Source organism: Stegostoma tigrinum, chromosome 6 (genome assembly GCF_030684315.1).
Source record: "Stegostoma tigrinum isolate sSteTig4 chromosome 6, sSteTig4.hap1, whole genome shotgun sequence".
NCBI lineage: Eukaryota > Metazoa > Chordata > Chondrichthyes > Orectolobiformes > Stegostomatidae > Stegostoma > Stegostoma tigrinum.
In genome coordinates, this window is record NC_081359.1 from 72,346,586 (window position 1) to 72,368,552 (window position 21,967).

Consider the following 21,967-nt stretch of genomic DNA (forward strand, 5'->3'; position numbering starts at 1 on the left):
GGGACTTGGCTGTGTGTAATTTGGTTGCTACGTTTCCAACATTGACCACATCGAGAGTACTTGCTGTAAAATACCTTAAGGATGAGATATAAATGCAGGTTTTTAACTTTTTGGTTGTGATAAATTGCTTCAAAATAACTGTGATCAAAAGAATTAAAGTGCTAATGATAGCGTTGTCAGCATTACCCGAGTAAATCAAAAAAAATTAGGAACATAATCATGAAATCTGGTGAAATCTCAAAATGAGCTAGGAACCAAGTCCATCATCCCACTCATCAGATTTAAGTGGGGATTGCGATGAACATTCCTAATTCAGTTGAGTAATCTGCTTTGAAGCTTTCATATTTAAGAGGATTTGTCTGTCACAGGACCCTAGTGGAATGAATCTCGTCATGTTTGCAGCTGCCGGAGGACAGGATGATATCCTTAGGTTGCTCATCAAGAAAGGTGCAAACATCAGTTCTAGACAGAAGAATGGTACAACAGCATTGATGCATGCAGCTGAAAAGGTAGCCCGTACTATATTGGCTGATCAATTATTTGTGCAGTTACAATTTGTTTGCAGGTATAAGGTAAGCAAGGCAGAAGTAGTAAAATTGATCTGCAATTAATTTCTTCCAAAATTGTATTAAATAATGCTAATGTTTGATTTTGATAGTTTTTCTATTCCCAAGGAGATCATCCTCTGTATTCTGTTCTGATTATTTTAACAGTAATAGTTGGTTTTGGAAAATAATATTTGCATGTCATTTTTATTCATTGTTGTCTTAAAATGTTTCCCCTTCAGTCTAGCCTAAGGATAACTTTGGTCACAGTGATATAGGTTGATGCAGTACAAACCAAAGGCTGGCACATTCTTGCTTGTAAAACTTCGCATGTGGTGTACTCTTTATCCTTGAATCAGACTATTAATGTTTTAAATCATCATTAAAAGTTGAAGTTTTCTTGGCTGCTTTTCTGTTTCTATGGGTTTGTACAAAAGCTTTAGAATATGATATTAATGATACGTATTTACATACAAACACAAATGTGAAGCTGGGCTGGCCATTTGCCCCATCGGTTTGCTCCACCATTGGAAAAAATCATGGTTGATCTCATTATTGTGCCTCCTTACATGCTTACTTATCATAAAGACATCAACTAAAAAAATTCAAAGATTCTTCTTTGCCCTTTTTGAAGAAGAGTTCAAAAGAGTCATTTTCCCTTAGAGGAAAATAGTTGTCATCTGTCTTAAATGGACAACCTCTTACTTTGAATTTCTAATAGTAATTCCTAGTTTAGATTTCCACAACCCCAAAAAAGGGGCAACACCCTTTTCACATGCACCATGTCAAGACTCTTCAGGATCTTGTATGTTTCAATTAATTTCTCTCTATTCTAATGCCAGCAGATACAAATCTAGTCTGTCAAACCTTTCCTCGTAAGACAACCTACCTGTGCTGTGAATTAGTCTTGTAATCCTTCACTGAACTGCTTTCAGTGTATTTACAGCCTTCCTTAAATGAGGCTACCAATACTGTACAGTGTACTCCAGATGTGGTCTTGCCCAATGTCCTTTTATAACTGAAGCATTACCTCCGTATGTATGTTTTGATTCTACTTAAAATGAATGATAATGTCTATACACTTATTACTTGCTGAGCTTGCAAACTAATTTTTTGCAATTCATGCACTGACATCTAAATCGTGCTACAGTCTCTCTCTGTCTCAAATTTGCTGCTGCTTCCTGCCAAAATGGACAATTTCACGTGTTCCAACATTTATACTCCATTTGCCAGATTTTTGCCTAATCCTCTTTAGCCACCTTTGTAGTCTCCTTATGTCCACTTTGTCACGTACTTTCCTACCTAACTTTGTGTCATGAGCAAATTTTACAACCAGTGTCCGTCCCTTCACAGAAGGCATTTTATATAAGTTGTAAACTGTTGAGGCTTGATCTCTACGGCATACCACTTCATACATCTTGCTTAACAGCAAATGACACCATTAGTGTCTACTATTTCCTAATAGCTAGTCAGTCTTTGATATGGCACTTAATCAGATGCCTTTCGGAAATCTAAGTACAGTCATCCACTATTTCTCCTTTATCCATCACATCTCATTTTTCAAAGGGCTCTCATAAATAATGCTTAACATGGCTTTGTTGACTCTGCCTGTTTTAACTTGAATTAGTCCATGTGCTCTGCCGTAATTTCTTTAATAGCCTCTAACATCTTTCTGTTGACCAAAGTTAACTTCACATGGCTGACGTGTAGTTTCCTGCTTTATAGTTTACAAAAGTTATACTAACTATTATTCAAATCTGGGACTTTTTATTTAGAAAATTAGAACTAACACACCACTTTACTGATGCGGAGACTGACAAGTGGTTTGCTCTGTAACACTTACTTGATAATTTTTAGCCTTCTAGAGGTTTTCTCTCCCTGCCATTTCCTGATTTACCAGTACTACTTAGAAGTTTCTTGCATCCTCTGTAGTGAAAACTCTCAAACTCTCTCTTTGCTTAAGCTGCCATCTTTTTATTCTCCATTATTAATTAGTTTCCAACACTCACTCTCGAATAGGAGTTAATAAAGTATCTTTGGAAATTCTTGCTATGTTTTCAGATGTCTAGCTTTCTCTTATACGCTAAAGTTTTACCTTCCTTTTTCATTTTTTACTCAGTCTTTGCTGATTTTTATGTCCTACCTAATCCCTTAAACTGCCACCCATTTTTGTGTAACTGTGCTTTTTCTTTGTCTCTTTTTTTTGCCTTTGGCATCTTTAATTTTTCTAGTTTGCCTCCAGTGGCAGTTTCTCCTCTTGGAATGTTGTTTTCTGGTTGGAACGTACCTTTTTCTGTGTTCTAAAGAATTCATTTAAATGCCTGCCACTGATTATTGACCTGTTTGTTAACATAATTTGCCAGTTTGCTTTAGCTTCATGCCCTTATAATTTCCTTAGGCTTGAATCCACGTTCCCTCCTTCAAACTGAATGTTAAGTTCAACCAAACTGCATTGGTTGCTACCTTAGGGGTATCTTCACTGTTGGGTCATGAATACCAGGTCTAATATAGTCTGCTGTCTGGTCAACCTGAGAACATGCTATTCCAGGGAACTGTCCTAAAAACATTGTGATCCATCAAGGCTACCTTTTTGCTTATCTGACCTTTTCCATTCTATATGTAAATTAAAATCTCCCATGAGTATTGCTGTACTCATTTCTTCCTTTATGTTACACCCTATCCTTTGGTTAATGATAAGGGCCTGGAAACCACTCTTCACAAGTGATTTTATTTTTTGCCTTTATCGTTACATCTCCCAGCTTCCATGTTCTGATTTCCTGTCTTCAGGGTATCTCTGTCCACTGTACTTACTGCTTAATTAAATCACAGCCATCTGGGCACATTTCCTCGCTCCTGTTCCCCCCTCAATGTCAGGAGTCAAATCTGTCGTCCTGCAGCCATGTCTCTGCACTGGCCATCAAATTGTATGCATTTACTTCTATTTGCCCTATTAATTCATCTCATGTTTCAAATTTCACATGTTCAGATTTTGTCTTCCTTATTTTAGAAAGCTTTGCTTATCTGTTGATTTTACTTTTATATTTGTCCCTTCCTATTGCAGTCTGTTTGTTGTTTCCTTTATTAATACCTTTTCTGTTTTGCCTTGTCTCTATTTTTTGGTTTACCACATTTCCCTAAATTTGATCCTTAATCCTTGCTATTTAATTTAAGAAACCCTTCCCTAGGAATGCAACTCACTGGGACACCAGTCCCAACATGCTTCTGGCATAAACTGTCCCAAAGGAACAGCTCCCATTTTCCCCCAAAACTGGTGTCAGTGCCACACAAACCGGAACCCGCCTTTGCTCTCGGTTGTCTTCGAATCAGTCGTCTATCATATCTAATCTATCTTCTGTTTCTCAATTAGCTGCCTAGCTCTTTCCCCTAACTACGCAGCACCTATTTTGTTGTCTTCTGAGATTGGTACCTTCATTGACTATGACAGTTAGGTCCTCGCCCTTGCACCACTGCCTCTATACCTCTCTCACTGTGCTGTTCACTACATTCCTTTTTACTCCTACCCACTTGAATGGCTTCCAGTATGAAGAGCTAGTGCTAATCCAGTGGTATAATGGAGAGCCAGATGGTAAATATCAAACTGTAAAGCATTCAGTGAGGCCTGAGATTAGGAATACTTCTTCCATCCCTGACCAGAGGAATTGATATGTGAAACAAACACTTAGCTGATAAATGTATTGATTAACCCCTTACCACAGTGCGAATTAGTGTACATAGTTATAAGTAATTCTAGAGTCAGTCAGATGTTATGTGGAATATATTAGTGTTGTCAGGGCCTAGAAGGAAGTTGAAATTTTTTCAGATGATTAAATGGTGTGAGGTAGAGTTTAAAACAAATTACAATTGGAATGAACAAGATGACCCTGAATATTTTGTTTGTTCTGTGCTTCTATTTGAGATGCACTGATGTTGTTCTTTCAAAAAATGCATTTCTTCTCCTGCCTTCTCCCTCACTTTAATTTGAATGTCCTTATTGCTGTATTGCCACATCTCTCAAGGAGATGTTGCAGAAGCCTATTTACATACTATAGAGACTAAAGACTTCTCCTGTCCTCCTCATGGTTGAAAAAGCTATTGTAACTGACTTCGTACAAGTTATCCTATTTATGCACGCTTGCTAAATGTAGCACTCTGTGCTACATGTGAAATATGAGCATCTAACCTGTTTTTATTTCCTCTTTCTCTATCTCCTAAGAATTATCTGACAACAGTTGCAATTCTTCTGGAGGCAGGTTCCCAAGTCAATGTTCAACAAATCAGTGGAGAGACTGCATTAATGAAGGTATGTGTCATTTATGCTGGTGCCCCCCAAAGCTCTCAGAACACATTACTTATCACGTTTTGAAGTGGTATTTTGTAGGACAGAAGTGAGTTCCAATTTGTAATTATTCTTGGTATTACCCTATCAGTATGCTCAAGATGACCTGCTGTTGGCACTTCGCATCGTTCTGCATTGGAAAGGTAAACTTTAAGTAGCTTGTTCCCTGTTGCTCAGTTTTTTTTCAAATGGTGCACAGACATTTGTTTCCCTGTGGGGAAAAATAGTGGTTGGTCTTGTAAATGGAGGAGGTTTTAGAGTAGATCAAGAAAATGTTTATAGCCTGCTATGATCTAAATCAATGTTAGGATAGGGTTGTTTTAAAATATGGCAACAAATGGTCAGATGGCTGTTCATTTTAATTCACAACCGTTCTGTACTCAGTTAGCAGGAAGAAATACCAAGATGCTTCAAGGAGAAAAATTTCTGAATAGTTATGGGAAATTGAATGATAGATAATAATTGAGGTTTCAGTAGACTTTTGGTGGGAAAAGAATTTATTACAAGCTGGTAGAGCTAAGGCACCTCAAGATTGTTATCTGTGATAAAATGAAGAGCGTTAAGTGTGTGGAGTAGAGGTGATGATCTTAAGAACACAAGCTATACATTAAGCCAGACAGCGTTGAAAGTAGGAAAGGATGGAGGGATTTGTAAATTAGGGTTTTGAAGTCCACGTGTTGGTGAATAGAAAAATAATGACTAGATTATGGACAAGGGCCCTTAGTCTGAAATAGGGAACTATGACGATACCATGACTGGGAATGGATTATCATTCTTTCTAAATTGGCCTCCTGGTTCTCCATTGCAAGTATGAGAGTAAACTTGTAAATCATATAAAAGTGAACTATCAGAGATACTGTATATAAAAAAAAAGGATTCGTGCAGACAATGTAGGCCCCTTATAGTCCAAAATGGGATAATGGAGAACAATAAAATGACAAAACAGTTAAACAGCTACTTTATTTCACTGTGAAGCCCAGCTGAATAAGTTCCCACAAACACTAAGAAAACAGTGAAGGACATTACTACCAAACAAAATGGAAATTTCTGGAGGAATGTGACCGATCTTGCTCCTTCTGTAAAGAGAAACAGTGGACGTTTAGTCCTGTGACCCTTTATGGAAAAAAATATTCTGTTTTTGTTTGTTTTAGATCTCCAACATCCACAGTACTTTGTTTTATTGTGGAAAAGAACAGTATGATTTTTAAAAAGTACTGGAGAAATTAGTAGGATTGAAAGCTGAAATCCATAGGGTGACAATACAAATCTCTGGTTACTGAAGGAGGTGACTGTGAAAATAGTGTAGTCGTTGATAGTCATCTTCCAAAATTCTGTAGATCTTGAATCAATCCCGGTAGTTTGGAGGCTGGCAAATGCAACCCCACTATCCTTTCTTCTTACTAAAGGTGGGAGAAAGTCGGGAGTTACTAACATTAGTAATAGGGAGAATTCTGGAGTTTGTTTGTTTGTGGCTGCAGTAATAGAACACTTCTTCTGGAAGAAAAATGGGATTTCATAGAGTAAATGTGGATTTATGGAATGGAAGTCATGTTTGACAAACTGACCGGCTTTTTTTTGAATATATATATCTTGTAGAGTAAACGGGGAGACCAGTGACTATGGCGTGTTTGGCTTTTCAGAAAGCTTTTGATAAAGTTAGAGGCTATTCATTAGAGGTTAGGGTACAAAATAAATACACTGTTTTGTGGTAATATACAGATATTGAGAATTGGTGAGAAAGTGGAACAGTAGGAAAAAAATTAGTCATTGGATAAATGGAGTAGTGTAGGGATCAGTACTTGGAGTTCCAGCTATTCACATATATCAACTTGGTCAAATGCATCAAATGTAATATTTCTAAGTTTGCTGACCACACAAAATTAGAAGTGTGAAGTTGTCCATGTGCTAGTAAGAACATAATGGTGGAGTAGTATTTAAACGGTGCTAGATTAGGAAAATTAATGTACAGCAAGACTTGGATGTCCTTGTACACCATTCACTGAAACAAAGCATGCAGTTGTAGCAAGCAATGGGAAAGGCAGATGGTATGTTGACCTTCACAGCAAGAGCCTTTAGGTAAAGGAGCATAAGGATCTTGCTGCAGCTGTGCAGGCCTTGGTGAGAGCACACCTGAAATATTGTATGCAGTTCTGGTTTCCTTACCAAAGAAAAAAAATATTTTGAGAAGGGACTAGATCAAAGTTCACTTGACTGATGACTGGGATTGCAGTTTTGTCACAAGAGATTGGTTCAATGGGATTTGCTTTCAGTAGAGTTTTGAGGAATGAGGAGGGAACTCTTTGAAATGTAACACCATCAAAACTGCATCAGTACACTATTTAAAAGAGCCACAATGCGTTGCAACAATCTGCAACTACACAAAGCAGAACAGGGGCACCTATACAATGTCTTCAAAAGGAATGGATACCCGAAAAGCACAATCTGCTGTTACTTCTGAGACAGGCCACAACAGGAAGACTCAACCAGACTATACTCCCTTATCGTCCAACCATACATCAAGGACACTTCAAAGATAACTACACGACCACTCAGACCCAGAGTTATCAGGGTAGCCCACAAACCAGCAACCACTCTACAACAGCTACTGACGAATGTAAAGGATCCCATACCTAAAACCAGCAAAACCGGTGTAATATACAAAATACCATGCAAGGACTGTGAGAAACACTACATAGGCCAAACCAGAAGAAAATTGACAATACAGATACATGAACACCAACTAGCCACCAAGAGACATAACCAATTCTCACCTGTTTCGCTGCATGTGGACAACGAGGGACATGACTTCGATTGCGGCAACACCTCCATATTCGCCCAACCAAACCAAACATGCCAGGGAATTTCTGGAGGCCTACTTTCCAACTAGAACTCCATCAACAAACACATTGAATTAGACCCTGTGTACAAACCAGTGAAACAGAATTGGAAGTGGTACCAAAAAACCCAGCAAACTGAGGCATATAAATAACCAGCAGGACAGAACACCAACACTTCACAGGAGGTGCACTGATGCTGTTACCTAGTGGGATGATGAAACGTTTGCAACCAAACTCACTGATTCAGCAAGCAAGTCTACAGCCTCACCTGAGGAGGATATAATGAGGATAAATGTTTGCCGCCTTTTGTAAGGGGGAAGCAAAATATGGCTTTGCTTCTTCCAAAGTTGAATAACAGATGGTACAATAGATCGGGCATGAACTACGTCCAGTTGATGGAAAATTGAAAACTAAGTATGTGGATTTAGGTAATTGGTGTAAGAAACTGAGCAACCATGAGGAAAAGCTTTTATGCAAGTTAGGCAAGTGCTGCCTGAGAGTTTGGTGGCAGGTTTAATCATAGTTTTTGTAAATAAATTCAATAATTTATCTGCAGGGAAAACTGATGGTAAACCTGATGGTAAACATACGAAGAATGGGCAGGATAGCGGGTGTAGCTAATAACTCGTATGCAGAGATATCACAGAATAGAGCCCATCTGTGCCTCTTATCATCATTCTATGATTTTTCCTGTAGGTGGTAGGTTGTGCTAGAACAGAAAGAATGTGATAGTAGAAAGCTTTAGTACTTGTCACATATTTGTCGGGACTGACTTTGTGCCGACAGATACTGTCAAGGGGCAGAATGTAAACGAGGGAAAGTAGGAAAGCTAGTGGTGATTAGAGGAAGAGCCAAAAATACCTTATTACTTAGCAACAAAAGGAATGTGATCTGATCACTTAACATTTGTATTTTGCCTTTTGTAGGCTTGTAAGAGAGGAAATGCTGACATTGTAAGACTTCTGCTAGAATATGGTGCAGACTGTGGTATCCTTTCTAAACACCAGAACAATGCTCTATACTATGCTAAACAGAGCAATAATATTCTAGTATATGATCTCCTGAAGAATCATGTGGAAACGTAAGTGCATCATCAGGGATATTATTTTTATTGCTATGTCAGGTGACTATTTCTATGGTTTCAAACATCTGATTTCTTTCTTATTCAGTTCTTAACAGTGTGGGATTATGCTGCTTTATGTTTTGATATTTTGTGGATGTTTATCAGCTTTGTACCCCTGGTTAAGTACCTATTTGTGGGCAGCATGGTGGCTCAGTGGTTAGCACCGCAGCTTCACAGCACCAGGGACCTGGGTTCGATACTAAGCTGGGGCAACTATCTGCGGAGTTTGCACGTTCTCCCTGTTCCTCCTGGTGCTGCGGTTTCCTCCCACAGTCCAAAGATGTGCAGGCTAGGTGGATTAGCTATGCTAAATTGCCTGTAGTGTTCAGGGGTGTGTGGGTTATAGGGGATGGGTCTGGGTGGGATGCTCCAAAGTGCACTGTGGACTCCCCAAACTGTAGGGAATCTGATCCAATCCGATCCGATCTAATCTATTCCCACAAAGGACCAGATCTTTAAATGTTAAGTGAAATCATCTGAAATCTGCACACACACTTTTCACCCTCTGGTCTGTGCAGAACTTCTGATCTCAACTTTGTCCTTTTTGCTTTGACAACCTGGTTTAGGGAAGGTTCTTCCACATTGATCCACAAATGCCAGCCTAAAGTGAGTTCGTACCAGATGACTATCATACCAGTACTCAATGTTTAGGTTTACAAAAACAGTTCAGGTTGTTGTACCATGTCGTTTGTCCAATGCAGCCCACTTATTTTTGGCAAAAGATAGCAGCACACTTTGTAACTGATGCTTTGAGTTTTGAAGCTTTTATAATGTCAATTTTACCTGTCAATTAAGTGCTTTCACTCGGACTTATGTGACAAATTATGCTGATACTCTAGCTGTATTTACAGTAATTGCTGCAGTAGTGAAACTGATCAGATTGCTGTGTACCTCAACCTCATTCAGTTCTTGTTAGTTGAATAAAGCTTCCATCTTGCTAAGTCTTGCTGTAGACAGGGATACTTTGTACAATATAGTTTTGAAGAAATAGTAACAACAGAGAGGCTCAACCTTTCTGGTAACGTCACTGATGGCAAATTCTGTCTGGCAGCACAAGCACAATAGAACGGCTTCTTGCATGTTCTCACAGCCTACTTGTGACTTGGGAGAATCACTTCCATTTAAGAAGAAAAAAGGAATGACTATCTGAATCAAAATCCTAGAACTGACAGTTTTTAACCAACAAGTTAATTTTTAACTTAAGTTGCTAAAACTCTGCTTGAAATGGATCTAACATGACATGTTAGCTTTCAGCTGTGGCAAATCATGTTCTTGTGAATGTACATTCGATAAATGGTTGTGGCTGTACTTTAGGGTTGCTGAGTTCTGTAAAAGCACATCTGGAAGAGGAGAAAATTGAAAGATTTTTCTTTCTTAAGAGTAAGAACTTTTCTGCTTATTCTGTTTATATACACTTTCTCTTCTGTCTTGCCACTCCGTGTGCGCACACGTACACAACTGTAGCTTAAAAAATATACATTTGGGACTGTCACAATTGCTTTGATATTTGTCAACAGCGTTCAGTCGTCTTCTTGCCTATGGCTAATTTCACGCCAGTGTGTTTGAGATCACCAATTTAGTCATGATAGGGATCACTAACAAACTCCAAAGCATGTTGTCCTGGAATAAATCCTGCAAAATATTATTTATGTATTTTTCATGATGTTTGAAAAAGACTGGTAAATTTTTAGGATATTTGGAAATGAGAGCTTAAAAATAACTGAACTTTTATTTTCTGACTAGTATATCCAGAGTAACAGATGAAACAATCAGAGATTACTTTGAAGCACGTCTGTCATTGCTTGAGCCTGTGTTTCCTGTTGCTTGTCACCGACTTTGTGAAGGACCAGACTTTGCTTTGGACTTCAACTATAAACCTCAGCACAGTTCAGTTGAAGGTGTGTGAGTATACTGCAACATAAAGATTACCTACTAATACAGGCTAGGATAGGTCTCGTTGACCAATTTTTCAAACAATGAGAGCCAGCTGTCTAGTTTGGAGAATGATTCCAAGTTTAATATCAGGACATTTTTTTTTTGCTTCTAACTTTTTGTCTCTCTTTAACTTGAAGCATGCTTTCTCTACTAAAAGCCTGTTTTTATTTCAGAAAAGTTGTTGTCATTTAAAATAAAATATAAATGTTGACCACAAACCTAGAAGTATGGTAAAAATCTTGGGTTTCATCTTTTTAGAAGTGATGTCCGTCATGGAGCTCCTGGATATAACTGATTGAAACAGAGTGGAACGGAGGATTTCAAGTTTTCAAGGCACTTTTTTAACTTCTGTGCTTTGAATTTCCAGTTTCTTTTTCTCTTTCTTATTACTGTATTGCCTTCAATTTGGAGAAACCTTTGTACAAATTTAACTAGTTCAATTAAAGTTCATTCCGTGTTTTTGAAAAAACTCAGAAGCATGTATATCTCACTCTGGTGCAATATAAGCAACAATTTGAATGTATATTAATTTCTTTGATCCAACTGAATTATATTTTAAATTCATTTGAAAGGAAGTAAGTACAAACTTGCATTTATTTTATGTCCTTGGAGGATCCAATCTCAGCAGACTAAACACTTTTATAGACGTGTGCGGCAGCTAATTTGCACGCAGTAATATCCTACAAAGAATATTTGAACAATTAGACATCTAATTTTAGTGGCATTCCGACTAGTGTTGGCTCTGAGAAGAGGAGACCTTCCCTGCGCAATGGGAAAACCTCAGACAATGCAGCATTCCCTCAATGCTACATGATGTGTCTGTCTTCGTCATCTGTTCTATAATGAAGTTTAAATTCAGGATATCACTGCACCAAGTTGTTGCGTTATCTTGCACCACTTAATCAGTTACCATTTGCAAGTTGAGTCAGATGCAATCCAGATATTGAGCCATCTCAGCTGACTGAGTACTGAGGGAGTGTTGCATTCTTTTTTGTTAGTTATGCCTAGTACAATGAAAGATGGTTGTAGTTGTTGGTTGATCATCTCAATCCCAGAGCATCATTACCTGAGTTCACCAGGATATTGTCATACACTCAGCCATTTTCAGCTATTTCATCACTGGTCTTCCTTCCATTATAAGATGTGGGGATATTCATTGATGGAAGTCACGAATGGTGCTGAGCATTGTGTTCAGATACAGTAGTTCATGTCCATATACAGCAAGAGCTAGACAACATCCAGTTTTGAGCCATTAAGTGGCAAGTAACATTTGTGCCACACATTGTTAGGCACTGACCCACCACTAACAAGAAGGAATCCAACCATTGCTCCATAATGTTCAATAATCTTACCATTGCTGAATTGCTCACTGGGGGTCATAAAAATTGAAATCCCTGGTACTTGAACCAGAAGAACTGTGTATGCACAATGCCTTTTAAGATGCTCTTAGAGCTAATTTGTGTATGTGTCCTTACACTATGAAAAGTCTGCATCACTTGCGTTGTTTTCACATGTCAGTGAAAAAGGCAGTGCTTAAAAATTAAATGCACCTTGTGGGCAGCTAAAAATGGTTAATTATTTATGGTTATATCATCAAGTTGCTCACCACTTGTAAGCAGGTCTTGTGTCAAATGCTGCTCATTAACTTTCTTGCAATGAATGAAATGTGTTTCTTAGTGTTATAAGAGAAAATTGTATATCATTTCTAGAACACCTGCCATTTTTGGGAGCATTTACTAGCTTCCTGATGATTTAAGATGGAGTTTGTTTTGCTTGTTCATGGAATATGGGAGGCCAGCATTTATTGCCCATCCATGTCTGCCCTAGAGAAGATGGTAGTGAGCTGCTTTTTTGAAAAGTTATGTTCCTTGGTGTATGAAAATCCACAGTACTGTTAGGAATGGACAAGTTTGAACATTCTGAATCAAAATTTGGAAGCAAATATTAAGGATTTTTTTAAAAACCAAAGTTAGGTCAGCAGAAGGGAAACTGTATCAAAGTTGCGTATGTTCCTTATTAATTGACTTGATGTTGAGGTATTTAAAATGGTACCTTTTTTAGCATCCCCGTCCACTGAAATAGACTGTGTCTTTTGATTCTTCCTACCAAAGTGCATGACCTTACTCATTCCTACAGTAAACTCCATCTGCTAAGGTTTTGTCAACTTACTCAACCTATGTTTATCCCTTTGCAGATTCCTTGTGTCTTAATTGCAACATGCACTTCCATCTATTTTTGTATTGTCAGCAAATTTGGATAAATTACATTCTGCACCCTCTATGCCATTTAATATAGATACCAAATGATTGAGGCCCTAGGACTGGTCATTGTGGAATTCCACTACTTGCATATTTCAAATCTGAAAAGACTCTTCTGTATCTTTAACCAATTTTCAATCCATTGCTAATACAATACCCCCAATACAGTTGTTCTACTTCCTAGTTGTCATTCCTGACGTTTCTAGCCTTTCCCTTTTTTTCTGTGTTCCAATCCTTTATCTTTTCTCTTTAATTCTGTGGGTACTCAGATTTGTCCCACTTGTTCGTTCTGAAAATTTACTCTTCACTAATTGAAACTGGTTCAACCCCTTCAATTTAAATTATGGAATAAATTTGTTGATGTCGCAAAGGTGGGTGACGTAAAGTGGTGTAAGTGGAAGCTTAAAATTCCAAAGAAATATGGATTAAGTAAGCACAATTCTCGTAGATTTCAGTATAGGAAATTGGATGTCAATTGGATGTTTTACCTAGAAAAGTTAGTGCAAAGTACTTTCTAAATGGTGAACGTCTTGAAACAGTTGAGACTGAAGAGTGCAGTGCTAGGGAAACAGTAACATTGGAGAGAGTGACACAAAAATACTGGGATCTAAGGGTTATAAGAAGAAGTTACATAGATTTGGGTTGTATTCCTTTTAATTCAGCAGGTTAGAAGGTAATTTGATCAAATCTTTCATGGTATTGAGTGGCACTGAAAGTGTAGATAGAGGTCATTTTTGCTGACTATAAGAGTCTAAGATGAGACTCCACAGATTGGAACAAAACATTTTCAATTATCAGATTAGGAAATATTTGGCACCCTCTGTGCTGATGTTTGAAAAGTTTTTTTCTGTAAGATAGTTGTTGCCTGATCAGTGGTCAATTTTAAGTCCGAGATCAATTCAATTTTTAATTAAAGGCATGAAGAAAAACTGAGTAAAAAGTAGGTCATTACATTTGGGTTTTAGATTAGGCATGATTTCATTGAATAGCAGAACATGTTTGAGAGCAAAAAATTACCTAATTGTTCCTATGTTATTAGTTACTGCTACTTTTGTTCCTTTATCTGCCAAACGCTATCTAATTTAACTTTGATATTGGGGTGGCATTTTTGGTTTTAGTCCTGTATTGTCTGTTGCAAACATTGGGCAAATTACATCTGTGAGGGTATATCAGCTATAATTTAGTGGAGGCAGCAGAAGTGTTGTATTGGCATTCCATATATATAGACTAATCTAATCCAGGATATTCTTTCTATAGGTACTGGGATTCTTCTCTTTATCTTTCATGCAAACTTTTATAGCCATGACCATATAGTGGCTAAACTCTGTGGATCCTGCAGTGTTCAGGCAGTTATTCTAAATGATAAGTTTCAACTCCCTGTATTTTTGGTAAGTGCTTGCTTTTGTCATTGTGTTTTCTAAACCTGATAGGCTGATATCCCAACTTGCTAATTATTACCTTAATGTAAAAATGACTCTGTTAAAGCAGTGCCATTTTCCTTTCCAGTGATTTCAATTTCGTTTGGGCAATGAGTTGAAAAATTCATTTTTTACAGTTGAATTTGTCTTGAAAATCTTACAAATATGCTTAGCACAGAAATAACTATAATCCCAACTAAAAGATTGAAGTAAGATTTATACTCTTATTCTTCCTTGCATACTGTTGATATTCTAGGCGGTCTCTGACATAAAAACACCTGTACTTATTGAACACAATCTCATACAGGGATGTAATTTTAAAGATCTAACAAACAAACATCTCCTCTATTTAAGAATAGTACCTTTTATGTTGTCCTGCATTGTGTTCCAACCTGCACACAAAAATGATTTGCTAAATGGACTCCAGAATGGAACCTGTTCGCAAGCTGAGTTCTACTTGTAAATGAACTGCACAGCTTTAAAAGCAGCGCATTAATCAAAATTTCATCACCGGGCAAAACTAGGATCTTTTCAATTTCAGAGAATTGCATCCTCTCACCCAATAGGATATTATTTAACTTCCTGTGTACCCTGTTTACCAACCTTAATACCAAAAGCACAGTATTATTCAAATTTATGATGTTGTATCATGTAAATTGGAAATGATGTGTTTTATTGTACAGCGTTGTGGTTTCACATGTTGTAATCTTGGCAATCTCACAGCACCTGTACTTCAACCTACCAGTTCTAAATGAAGTTGATAAAATAAATGGAAATCTGAAATAAAGCACATGTTGGAAATGGACAAATTAGGTAGCATCTTTGCAGAAAGAAATATTAAAGATTTCAGATCTATTTTAGACTGCAAAATGTTAATTGGTTGTAATTGGTTTTAAGCAAGGTAACCAAATGGCCAGGGAAGAGGAAGAAAGGACAAAGGTTGGCCTTCAGTTAGAAAGGCAGCAATGATTTAAATGACCAAAAGCTATGAGGGTGGAAGGCACAATGGTTTAGTAATGGGACAAGAAAAATGATTGGTCTAGAGATTCTGTAAATGGCAACAGAATAACTATTAACACTTGCTCACTTGTATTTTCTGAACATTACGACCTGACCTTGTTGAACTTTATTTTGGGGTCCAAGGCTGTAAAGTACCTAATTAGAAGACATGTTGCTGATCTTCAAAGCTTTTCCTCAAGCTTTTATTTAAACTGACTGAAACAGTATCAGATGCACCAGAATGGAAATGAGGTGAGAATTAAAATGGCAAGTGACTGGAGGTTGAATCGTGGTCTTGGAGATTGAACAAAGAGCTTAGCAAAATGATTTCCAAATTTTGTTTAATTTCCTTTATTGTAAAGGATATCCACTTGAGCAGCAAATACAGCATGCTAAAATACATTGAGATTAGTGCCAGTAAGTCACTTGCACTGTAATTTAAAGGCACTGACCTGATCTTGGGAACTTTGGGTTGCTCTGCAGCCACTTAACTGGGAGGAAATGTTGAGTTGCTTTGACTTGTAAATTGGTTATCACCCTGTCTCCAACAGTGGTGTGGTGGTGCTGGTGTTGGACTGGGGTGGACAAAGTCATAAATCACACAACACCAAATTATAGTCCAACAGGTTTATTTGAAATCACACAAGTGTTTAGAGCACAGCCCCTTCACCAGGTGCAGTGAGACAGCAGAACACGCAGATTCAGAGTTTATAGACAGAGAGATCACAAGATCATACTACTGCTTCGAATAGTGTCAGATGATCAGTCTCTGCAGCTGACCATGAGTGTTAGATTGTGATTAAAACGTCAACAACTGAATAACTAGCAAAGGGATGACGTATAATCCAACTAAATGATGCCGAGAGATAATTATAAAAAATTATTAAGGCGGTGCTGAAGACAAACAAAATGACTGGAATAACATTATAGGTACAACAGTCGCACCATCTTTTATCTTTAATTTTTTGTAATTGTCTTGGCTTCACTTAATTGGGATAATAGGTCATCCCTTCGCTGATTATTCAGCTGTTGACGTTTTACTCACAGTCTAACACGTGGTCAGCTGCAGAGACTTACAACCGATAATGGAGTGTCAGATGATATGATCTTGTGATCTCTCTGCCTATAAACACTGAATCTGTGTACTGTGCTGTCTCACTGCATCTGATGAAGCTGTGCTCCAGACACTTGTGTGATTTCAAATAAACCCGTTGGACAATAATCTGGTGTCATGTGACTTCTAACTTCTGGTGATAGAGATGAGAAAAGGTGTAGAAATTTGAAACAAAATTGAGTTTTCCAGTTGGAAGTAAGAACTGATGGTCATTAATGTATGGATGGGAGGACAGTGTAAGACTGGAACAAGTAATCTTTTGGTTTGTCGCATAGAAACAGGCACAGCCAATTCCCATATGTTTTATTTAAAACGCTGGTTTTGTTGTGTATCAGCAGATGGTATATACAGTTCCAAAATCCACATTATAGGAGAGATATAAAGGACTTGGAAAGTTTTTTTGTATGATGTTAGGTGGTAGAGGAGGATGGGATTGCTGTCCAAGGAAGAAGGTTTTGGGTGGGGGCAGAGGGAAGGAGGTGAAGCAAAGAGGACGGTTTAATTTCTCACACAGCATTTTTGAGTCTTTGTAGTCAGAGGTCTGCAGCATGGAGAAAGGCCCTTAGTCCCATTTTGAGTCTGCACTGGTCAAAACCAACTATTTTAATCCTGTTTTCCATCTCTTGTCTTGTAGCCTTGGGATTACAAGTGTACATCTAAATACTTAAATGTTATGATGGTTTTTGTCTCTACGTCCTTTTATAGGCAGAGTTCCAGACTCTAACCACCACCTTGCCCCTCGCCTCCTATCTATACCTCTGGTTATTTATCCCTCCACCAAGGGGAACTGCCTACCTTGTCTATAACTCTCATAATTTTATACCTGTCATAGTCATATCAATCATGTTCCCTCCTCTCTCCAGTGCTTCAAGGGAAGTCCCAGCCTATCCAATCTTTCTTCATAGCTAAAACTCTGCAACTCAGGCACCTTACAGTAAATTTCCCCATGACCTTTTCTAGAGCAGTCAAATCTCTCCTATAATGTGGATTTTGGAACTGTATGCACCATATGCTGATTTGCTATAAAACCAGTATTTTAGCACTATTGGAAAATGTGTATAAAATTTTAAATAGCTTTATTATGTTTTTCATTGTTGAAACCTAATCTGTGATCACTTCAATTCCTTTTTGTTTTCCAGGATAGCCATTTTATTTATTCTTTTAGCCCAGTGCCTGGTGCCAATAAGTTATTCATTAGACTTGCTGAAGCACCCACTGCTAAGGTAGGATTATATTGATCTGTTGGATAAAACTCTGGAAAGTGGAAATGTTTGTTTCAAAACTGTATACAATTAGTTATAGTCTGGCAGCAGAACAAGCAATTCACTCAATTTTTAATCTGAATTAGCAAGAATTGGTTTATTTCTGGCATAAGACTACTTTCAATATGAACTAGAAATACAATTTTAATTGGTAAAAAGTGATGATACTTCAATTCTTCTTCAAAAATAGTGATGTGTGACTTGTGGCTGGTGGCAGTCTCCTGCCAGTTGGATGGTTTTGTGTCAGTTATTGAGTTGAAACAAAAACTGAACTGCAGATGCTGAAAATCAAGCAATACAAATTGCTGGAGGAACTCCACTGATTTGGATCATCTCCGGTGAGAAAGCAGAGTCAACATTAAAGACTAGCGACCCCTCAGAATATGAATAATTTATGGTGTTCTGCATAGTTATCTAGTCAATCCCATTTATTTGCTCAATCTGTTATAAACCTGCAGGCTTACTTGCCTCCAGAGCCTAGTTGTTTCCTTTTGAACTTCTTTTTGTTCTCTCCACCTTTCGTGGGTAGTGAATTCTAGGTTGTAGTTACTTTAAAGATAAATTATTTTATACATATTTAACATTGGGCAAAAGATATATTGTTTGTAATCTTTGTATAGAAACATAAAAAATAAGAGGAGTAGGCCACTTAGCCCTCAACTGCTGCACCAGTGGTAGATTATCCTAACTCAACTTGTTCCTGCTTTTCACCCACATCCTTTTATGCCTCTAGCCCCAAGTACTATATCCAGCTCCTCCATAAGCTCATAGTTAGTTAATGGGAATAGTTTTACCTTCCCTCCTTTTGCTAGCATAATCTTGTACATGTTTTCTATCAAGGCTGCCCAGTCTCCTTTGCTGTGAAGGAAAGTAGCTCCAATTTTTCCAACCTAACTGTAATTAAATCTTACCCCATCTCCAGAATGAGAGCTTCCAAGGATCCTCACATCCTTTCTCCAGTATAATGACTAACTGGTTGCAGTCCTTAAGGCCCAATCAGAGTTGGGCTCCTTGTAGTTCCCATGAGAATGCTTAACTCATTTTTTTATAATCTGAATTTTTTTGACATGTGTTTGGAATAAATAATTTCTAATAGAATGTCACTTTTTTGTTTCAGGTAAAGCTGCTTATTTGTGCATACAGAGTCCAACTCCAGTGAACCATTTGCCCACATTGTAACTATAATCTGCAGGTAGAAAAACGGCAGAGATCTGAGCATTTTTTTAAATGTACAGTTCCTCCAGGACAGTTGGATTTTATGCTGCAATGTCTGAAATGCTTAAATGACAACTTCAGAAACGTATTGCATTTAAAGTTTTACAGACTGTAGTTATGTTGTTTTTTAAAGTTGTCGTCTTGTAGGGAGCAGTCGATTTTAGTGTGAAGAGATAACTGGTGCAGTGTTGTTCACTCACGTAAAACCTGACTGTATATAGACTTTCCACAATGTGGAAGGGAGTGGTTGTATACTCCAGATTGAATATTTACAAAAGGTACACATGAACAAGTTCATACTTTATTTTCTGGCAGGTTTGTCAAATTTTGCTAACTAAGTAATGAAACAGATTGGATAATAATTTTACTTAATTCACACCACTTGCCACAGAGTGTGGGTGGATGATGTTTTGTAGCCTTCACCACTTATGCTGAAGTACAGTGGGAACACTGGAAGAGGATCAGATTCTGCTTTAAGAGAATCACATATTTACCACAGTTCATTTATTCACTGGTGTGACACCTTTTACAAGTTTGTTTCAAGTGATTTTGTTTTTGTATTTATGAATCTGTACGGTGTATCATGGTGCACAGCAGCATTTTAAACTACGTATTCTCGCATTCCTATTCAACAATGTACAACAGAGCCTAAATTTGAAAACATTTCGTCTTGTGATCTGCAAAATACCTATCACATAACTCAGTTCAAGCTGTATGTGAATGTTCTTGTTTTCCAGTTTTTGTTCATAATTAATTCATGTTGTAAACTTGCCAGTATTATTAGATTGGTTATTGATAAAATCTGTTACAATGGTTGAGTATTTTTATTTAAAAAAGGGAAGCACTTCAGGTACAAGATCTGTAAAATATTGCATGTTTAAAAAAAATGAACATTTTACATAACATACATCTCCAGAAATGTGCCTTGCTGTCCATTATGTTGTATGTCAACAACCAATGTGCCTAAACTATATTGCAAATACTACCAAAAAAAAAAGTGACTTGAGGAATGTGATTGTTGAAAAAGTTGTTTCTGTTCTCATGTAAAACCCAAATTCTTTAATCAATCTTGTAAATTTCATGTAAAATATAATTTCTAATGTTTGAACTTTGGTATTAATCTGTTGATACAAAAAAAAACCACACTTCTCAAAAAACACCAGCAGACCAGAAGTCTTCATACCTGGTTACGACTGGATTGTGGAAGATTATACTGTTGTTCCATACAAATTTAATAATAACTCATTTCCCTCATGTTGAACATTTGTCAGGAGTAGGAGAAAACAAACTATCTTTTGGAAATTGCATCTTTATTGCTCACTTTTATATTTTAAAAATATTTAAGCTATGTAAATACAGGAGAGACTTAAGACATCCAATTGCAGTTATGGAAATCAAAGTTTTTGTTTCTTTAAGCCAAAAAAACAGGAGCTACTAACATAAAAAGCTGACAGAACAAAAATAAGTTATGCATTATATTAACTTCTTTCTCTTCAAAGGCCTTGATTTCCTTCTGATAATTTTCCCCTCAGACTGGTAAACTTGCCGTATCAGAGCTGTCTTTCATGATGCAAATTTTCCACTCTTCATTGTTGATCCTTCCATTTGGAGCATAAGAAACCTGTTCCTATGAAGGAGACTTTCACCTTTTAGGTGGTCTCTCGTTCGTGGCCTGCCCCACTCAGTTCCTTGCAGTTTTCAGCAATATTGCCAAAATCTTCATCTGCTGATATTGAAAACATGTGGCTTGTATCCATATTAAAAGGAAGTGACCTTCCATCCTTCATGTCTGAAAGTTGTCACCTTGGAGCTAAAGGGGCAGTTTAAAACATCATTGTTTACTTACAGTTGGTGAGAATGACTGGCTGCCCTCTTTGCTTATAAGCAGTCAGTGCTAAGCACCTTCTTCCCATTAAAACTAAAAAAAACAAACCACTCAGGTTTGTTGACCTCAATTGATCAAGAGACCCTATTTCACTCTACGAACTTTTGCTACTGATTTAAAAGATGTCACGTTTTATTATAAGTGCAGCCACACCTGATAGAAAGATTTCATTTTGCTTAATGTAAATGCTGACATTTGAAACCCATCTGATACATCAATGTTTTACTTTCCAAGATTCCTATATTCAGATGAAATAACTTTTTTAGAATGAGTTAAAATAAAGCAAATGGAAGCCTCTTCTACTTACAGAAACGTTTTGGGAAAGGAAGGGGGAAAACAGGATCTGCAGAAGATGAGTAAACGTGTGGCGAGACGAGTTGAGTAGGAAGGTCGGGCAGGTCAGCCAGACAAGGGGCTAGTAAGCAATTTCTCTGCTAACCTGGTTTAACAATCATCCACACTGATGACTAGGAGGCAAAAAACAATTGCTTGTCAGCTTAACCAGCTATTCGCAGAAAAGGCTGACAGGTCTACTGGCAGATTCCCTGAACATGAAACGAATGAGACTTCACTCAATTTGAGAGTATAAAAATGAGCCACTATTATAGACCAACTTAGTTCTGGAAGAGTGGAAAAGTGCATTTATGAATGAGTTTTATTATCTTTAGACCATTTGGTTATTTTTAGTTTTGAGAAATACGTTGATACTGCTGTACAAAAAAGGCTGACTCAACAATAATGCTAGATGCATCCTGAAGAAATAAAGTGTCATGTAACTGCAAGCTCTTCCTCAAAATGCAAGAGTATGTAGCACTACTTAAAAGTGAAAAACGTGTGTTTACCTGGTACTTGCATTCGATTAAGTCTTTGGAATTTCTGAATTTGGCACATTTAGTAGGTTGTATTAAAAATACTGAGCTTAGACCATCTGTGTATTCAATCCATCCTTTAAACTGAAATTACCTAGAAATAGAAGAAACTCATGTGAAAAGGAGCATAACCACCCAAATCAATATTACTTATTTTTACATGTTATACTT

The 21,967-nt window shown here is 37.4% G+C and overlaps 2 protein-coding genes across 2 annotated transcripts in view; one reads left to right on the top strand and one right to left on the bottom strand.

Annotated features, from left to right (window-relative positions):
* Nucleotides 1–20,150, top strand: part of mphosph8 (M-phase phosphoprotein 8) — a 59,862-nt gene extending 39,712 nt beyond the window's left edge. The window contains exons 8-14 of the mRNA XM_048533529.2: nucleotides 369–509; nucleotides 4,759–4,845; nucleotides 8,645–8,799; nucleotides 10,585–10,739; nucleotides 14,292–14,422; nucleotides 17,705–17,788; nucleotides 18,945–20,150. Coding sequence (XP_048389486.1) covers nucleotides 369–509; nucleotides 4,759–4,845; nucleotides 8,645–8,799; nucleotides 10,585–10,739; nucleotides 14,292–14,422; nucleotides 17,705–17,788; nucleotides 18,945–18,986 — 795 coding nt within the window. The 3' untranslated portion in view covers nucleotides 18,987–20,150. The remainder of the gene's footprint in view (nucleotides 1–368; nucleotides 510–4,758; nucleotides 4,846–8,644; nucleotides 8,800–10,584; nucleotides 10,740–14,291; nucleotides 14,423–17,704; nucleotides 17,789–18,944) is intronic.
* Nucleotides 20,151–20,335: 185 nt separating this feature from the next.
* pspc1 (paraspeckle component 1) overlaps nucleotides 20,336–21,967 on the bottom strand; it is a 107,567-nt gene continuing 105,935 nt past the window's right edge. Inside the window, exons 10-11 of the transcript XR_007247813.1 lie at nucleotides 21,770–21,890; nucleotides 20,336–20,852 (exon numbers count right to left, since the gene is read on the bottom strand). The gene's annotated coding sequence lies outside the window, so the exon portion shown is untranslated. The remainder of the gene's footprint in view (nucleotides 20,853–21,769; nucleotides 21,891–21,967) is intronic.